Raw genomic sequence first — 6,532 nt, 5'->3', positions numbered from 1 at the left:
TAATGTATTTAATCAGTTTCTTTTTTGAAAATACCAAAATCATTAAATGTTAATAACAATTATACTTGCTAATTGAATATAAAAAAAATATTGTCAATCATTATCATCTTTGAATCCACGTAATAATCCATCAACATTAATACATTATAATCCAAATTAATAAACTAAAGATCCAAACTACAAGATGCAAATTGTTCTGATGATCGAGAGTATTTTTGCCCAAATTAAAACAGCATTCAAACCAACAAATTCCACCATCAAAGTGTAGCATCATCTTCTTCCACCATCATGCCATCATCATTTTGCTACGACCAACACACACACACACACACACACACACACACACACACACACACACACACACACACACACACACACACACACACAAAGAAGCAAAATCATCCTAATTCGTGTGACGAAGAATTGGGAAAATATGTCTCGGCGCACCATGATTGTGGCCTTTCTTCTGTACAAGGGAACATGAATAGTTTACATTCAATTACCAGACTTAGAATAAGAAAATAAACTAGTTGTCATGTTTCAGCTTCTACTAGGCAGGCATGACAACTGTTCAACACTAAGCAAACCAAAGTAAGAATATGGTAGGAACTAGCATCTTCATTGCTGAAAATAGTGAAATCCCTCTTGATTACAAAACACAACAACAGAACTTCATGGATCTTCCAAGCCACCCAATGCCAAAAGACCCTGAACTAGTGTTCTGTTACCAACCTAATTGTACTAAATGTACCTATCAGAAAACACAGAATTTAATCCTGGATAGTATTGCAAATGAACCAATCCCAAAAACTTTGCTATCTGCTACATCAGATAACCAACCCCAAAACTCTGTTATCTGCTGCATCAGATAATAGCATATACAATGAAATGGAAATAATTGCTAATGAACAATAATAGATGATGAAGACTAAGCACTTCTCAAAGCTTAATCATCATTAGTACTCAAATGTGATGACCTAAAGACACAATCACCATTCATCCAAGGCATGAATAATAACTTGACATTTATCTTCAAGGGTAAAGGGCCAAAAGGCAAGTCACTGTCTAACAGCAATACAATATATCCAAAACCAAACCACATGCCACAAAGATATCTCAAGGACCTAAACCAAACTTCACTGTAGTCCCCTATTTTATTTTCATTTGAACCACAAACTTGACCAAAAACATAAACATCAAATCCACCAAAGCCTTATCCCTATCAATTCTTGAATCAGAGTATGAATGTAAAACCTAATGAAACTCAGAGATCAAAACAGAAGAGAAAAATAGCATGCAACGATACCAGTGTGTGAAATCCATGAATTTTATATTCAAGGTGTTCTTTCAAATGTTCAAATTAAAAGACAAACTGTATTGACTTAGAGCCATTTTATTCAACAACCATTAAATGTATTTGTTTCTTCATCCACCTTTTTTCCTTTCTTGCTTTTACGAGTTTCAATGAAAATATCAGCTTGAGTAGGGCTCTCTCCATGCTCTTTGCTTTCACGCTGCATCAAGACAATGATTTTAGCAGAAAAGTCATACACATTTAAATGCCCACTTATTACAATGACAGTGATATACCAATCTCTCCCTTATACAAGCAAAGCTTATAGGCCCCACTCGGTGTCTCCATTTCTGCTTTGCTATATTTCTAGCATTTTTTGCACTGATTTCCTGTGTTAGTAATAAAAAATTATTACACATGAAAAAATACAAAATATCAAAGAACTGTAGGTATATATATCTTACTTTAATTGCTTCAAGCCTCCAATAATCTATCAACTCTCTAAAGTGTGCCTCTGGTACGTCTTCAAGACGATTTTTCAGCCGGTCACGCATGTTCTTATACTTGCTAAAGTGGTTTTTCTTAATGGAGCATTTCTGGCACCTCCAAGCATCACGTATTATAGAAAACACAACCTTCTTCCCCTTCTCTGGAGTGTCGTATTTACTCTACAAAAGATCAAAGAGACACACAATAATCAAGATCTAATTTATTGAAGTTCTTAAATGAACATGCAAAACTAAATAACTTGATACATTGACAAACTGCCATATGTGAGATTTATCTGGTATAGCCTTCCAGTTAGTGTAAGTGAGAGGACACAAATCTGCACTTCTTGCTATTGTTCCCAAGAAACTGCTAAGTTCATAAACTATCTTTTGATTTGGTCCAACAAGTTCTCATTCCTTATTCAAGATGATTTCCTCTCTATCATCAACCGAGCGTGCATGAACATTTTTGCATTTTGTCTTTCCTCGTTTTCTTTTTGATGCTGATGTTGTCCCTATTCAACATTATATCATAAACAATGTTTTGAGAAAGATAATTAAAAGTGCACACACAAAGATGGAAAGCAATAGAACTAAGTTTTCCAAGTACATGGTTCTTTGACAAAACCTCCTATGCACCCTTCAAATACCCAAAAAAAAAAAACAGAAAACCACATGACAGAACACCATACAATGAGACCAGAGTCAAGACCCAATAACCAAATAACTAAATTTGATCCTTTTAAAACGCTAACTGGCATTTGCTACACAAATGATTGCTACCAAAACTGGATCAGCAGTGGAATTCAAAATGATATCAGCTCAAATTGGATGACATATTGGATATTAAACGTGTACCACTTTACAACAACCAAATTGCATCTAAATCAGACATTCCTAACTCATGTAATAGTTGAAGCAGCAGGGGATGCTTAACACTGAAATTCTGGCACATAGAGGGACAGATGTTTCACACGATGGCTAAGACATCTTGAGCAGAATGATGCTTCTGACTTTCTTCCGCCACATATACCGCTTCCCAGATCCGAACACTGACTTCAAACTCCGGGTCGGGTTTCGACTCAAACGGGTCTCGGAGGCGGTGGTGGTGCACCCAAGTTTAAATGCACTTTTGAACCCCCAAGTTTACATTTTTTGCGATTGTTGACCCTGATCTTATTTCTCTACGAAACGAGACCCTCTCCAAGCAATCTGCATGCATAAGATTTTTTTTGATAGGCATGCATAAGATGGCTGGTCTTTTTGCCTGGAGAGCGTCTCGGTTCGTAGAAAAATAAAATTAGGGTCAACAATCGCAAAAAATATAAACTTGGGGGTCCAAAAGTGCATTTAAGCCATAATATTATTGAATAAAAAAATTCATACTCTAAAATTGAAATTTTCATCTACATAAAACTACCAATTTATTAGTATAAAAAAATATAACGTTTTATTATTTATCAATAGAATATTATAATTTTTATGTGATATTATAACCTTTGAAATTTTATTATATATTGTAAATAACATTATTGGTTTCTAAGTATATGTTGCTGGTCCAAAACTTTTTTAAACAATCCTAATAGCATGAAGAATAACAAGTCTTAATTCTTAAATACAATTCAGAACAATTAAATTACAATGATCAATATCATGATCAATCTCTTGAAAGGTCTAAATATTGATGAGACCCATGCTAGTTGGTTGTGAGAGAGATTCCAAAGTTTGTAGCCGATCAATATATGGATACTCCTAGTATTTGGCTTGTGGTGTGCAATAATAACGCCATTGAAGAGCAATTGGAGGCATGGGATGATTATCCTTTAAATAAGCCTACATATGTATCATAATATATTAATATTGAATTGAATGTGAAAGTATGGCATAAATGTATGTAGCTAGTTATTGAAATGCATACCTATACATAATGATTATTGTTCACAAAACCAACAGATATCATCTTATGCTCCTTTGCTGGAGGTGACATCCTCTCGGTGGGAAGAAAGTCAAGCTTACAGAAACTGATATTGGAATCAAAATCACATTATACCCTTATCATATTAGCTACCCCATATTTGGTAGAGTCATCCACTCATTTTGCTTTATGACTTGCCCATTTCTCAAGCTCAGTGCGCCATGTAAGAACCTATACCTTTGGGGGTCCCATAGAGACTCTGGTACCGGTGACAGTTTTGTTCAAGCTCACGTAGCATTACAAGCCTTACCTCATTCCAGTTGCTTTGACTCATTCCTAAACATTTAACAACTCTATACCCACATAGACCATCTCCTGTAGTATCCACAATGCGGTCAGCATGACAACGCCAGACTTGTGGAATTTAGTTAATGTAAAGGAGTGAAGGAGTTTTCTTATGCTTTTATTTTCCGGAAGGAAAAATAGAAGGAGATGTCATATTGTTATTATTATGGAATGATGCCATATATTTGTGAGCATGCTCAAAATATGAATGTGCACATTTCTTGCAGCCTAAAGGTTCACCTGGAGGTCTCCCTTTAGTTCGTAGCTTATCCGGAGGAGGACACATAGATGTAGTGTCAGGCCATGCAATCTCCCTAACCTTGTCTTTTATTGACCATTTTCCGAGGACATCTAATTCATTCAAATGAATAATCAACCCTTCAATCTCAGAATTTAGATTCAACACCATTGAAGGGTCTTCATACGATGGTGCGTCCCATGAAAGTCTCTTCCATAAGGCATGAATGGCAGGTAATGGAACACATGTATATTTTGAAAGTTCACCAGCACAAGGGATCCCGTAAATTGTTTTGTACTGACAACCTCACAATTGGTTGTTGACTCCAATACGGTTAATATTTTTCTTTTCTGCTTCAATAAGCTCCAAAGACCTTCTTGCTACAAAGCCTCGCAATTTGACATAGAAACGACCGGTGAAACGATGTTCCACAATGAGTAAGTTGTTCTGAAAAGAAGCTTTGATAGTGTTGTGTTGCAGAATGATTAAGTTGTTCATCGCATCCCACGATACACACAAGTCACCCTTGCTGTATTTAAGTAACATCTTTAACTTTGCATGTGCACCTTCAACCCTGCATATATTTCACTTCAAAAAGTTATATAATAATCACATTTAATAATCGCATTTAAGAAACTACATCGTAGTTAAATGTGTACCTATTAGCTATGTATGAGACAAAAATGGGCAAGTTGTCAAACTTACCATTGAAGATCATGAGATTATATTCATACTCTTCAATAGTTGAAGACCTTACCAAGTCACCTCATCCAAACATAACTGGATCCCAAAGCGTATTCGGGTGTATAAGCATCTTGCACTTTGCTTTAACATTCTTTGCAATGAGAAATTGACATAAAAAATGTTAAGATGTAGGGAAGACAACCACAACTGCATTTACTAAAGCATTGTCCTTGTCAGTCACAATAACCTGAGGACAATTTTCCATCTTAAGAATCAAACCCTTCATTTTGCTCAAGACCCAAATGAAGTCATATGTGAGCTCGAATATCAAGTACGCAAAGGCTATATAGAACGACATACCAGTTAACGTTATACCAACCATTTCAAGCAAAAGAATCTTGTACTTGTTAGGCTTGTAGGTACTATCAATCACAATTACAATAGGGAAGGTATTGAAAAGTTGTATAGCATCAGGGTGTATCAAAAAAATATCCCTAAGTACCTCTGAATCCTCTTGTAGACTCTGCCAATGCACGTATTTGTCACGGGTCAACAACTTCATCAAATGTTGCATTTCGGTTAACGACCCCCTTGCTGTTCTGCGAATTGATTGACAAAAACTGAACACTTGGTTGATGGTAGTCAAGTTGTCCGGATTCTGATCTTTCAACGAAAGCAACATGTTTCTTGGTGCAACCGCATTTTTTGCCATATTTTCAACCAAACTCTTTTCATCAATTGTTAATTGACCAACGTATGCATGGCCAACTAGTGTCTTTGCTGCTTCATGGTTGTGTATACCACACATCACTTTCAACCACCACCCTTTTGCATCCTTCTTCGGTCTTCCTTTTTGTTTAAAAGGACACTTAGATTTTCTAGTACCAGTTATTGCATACATGAATGTCAAAGGATCCTTATACAACTTGTATTTTCCACTCTTTTCGCACCCAAGCAAAACAAAAGCTTTTCTATGCATACCTCCATTGTCAGACCTAGCGATTACAACAACTAATCCATTCTATCCCAATATAATCGATTTCAAAGATGTCAATTTACCAAACAAATGCAATACCATATAACATGACCAAAATGAAGAAAAATACTTGATCTGTTATAAAAATTTTATTACAGTCCACACTCGTAAATGACACCATGCCACTGGGATGAATATGCTCAGGCTCTGTGTGTTCATCATTCGGAACCAGGACTACTTCCTCGGACATAACCATGTTGGTAAATTCCCATGAGAAAAACAAAAAAGTGGTCATTTTGGTTCTATTTCAATGTTCCGGTTTTTATATCCCGGAAATATTCATAGAGTTTCGGGTTTTATTTATATCCCTTAACGATCTTAAACCTTCCTGGATTTTAATCCCGAAAGTAAGCTCGTTGCTGGATAGCCTTTCTGAATTTAATATCCCGGAACCATTCAGAATTTTATATCCCGAAACGTTCCGGGTTATAAATCCCGGATTGATGATAATCCAGATTTAAAAGCCTGAGAATGTTTTTGTTTTTTTATAAAACTCCGGGTTTTAAATCCCGGAAGGTTCCCGGAGTTAAAA

General features: G+C 35.9%; 1 protein-coding gene and 1 pseudogene across 1 annotated transcript; both read right to left on the bottom strand.

The window, feature by feature from the left end:
• Positions 1-1,397: 1,397 nt before the first annotated feature.
• LOC130736099 (uncharacterized) lies at positions 1,398-4,451 on the bottom strand (annotated as a pseudogene).
• A 694-nt stretch (positions 4,452-5,145) lies between these two features.
• Positions 5,146-5,865, bottom strand: LOC130736098 (protein FAR1-RELATED SEQUENCE 5-like). The gene has a single exon (XM_057587947.1). It carries the CDS (start codon positions 5,863-5,865, stop codon positions 5,146-5,148), a length of 720 nt encoding a protein of 239 aa, XP_057443930.1.
• Positions 5,866-6,532: the final 667 nt, after the last annotated feature.

The sequence above is a fragment of the Lotus japonicus genome, chromosome 2 (assembly GCF_012489685.1).
Source record: "Lotus japonicus ecotype B-129 chromosome 2, LjGifu_v1.2".
Classification (NCBI taxonomy): Eukaryota; Viridiplantae; Streptophyta; class Magnoliopsida; order Fabales; family Fabaceae; genus Lotus; species Lotus japonicus.
This window is presented reverse-complemented; position numbering and strand designations above follow the sequence as displayed.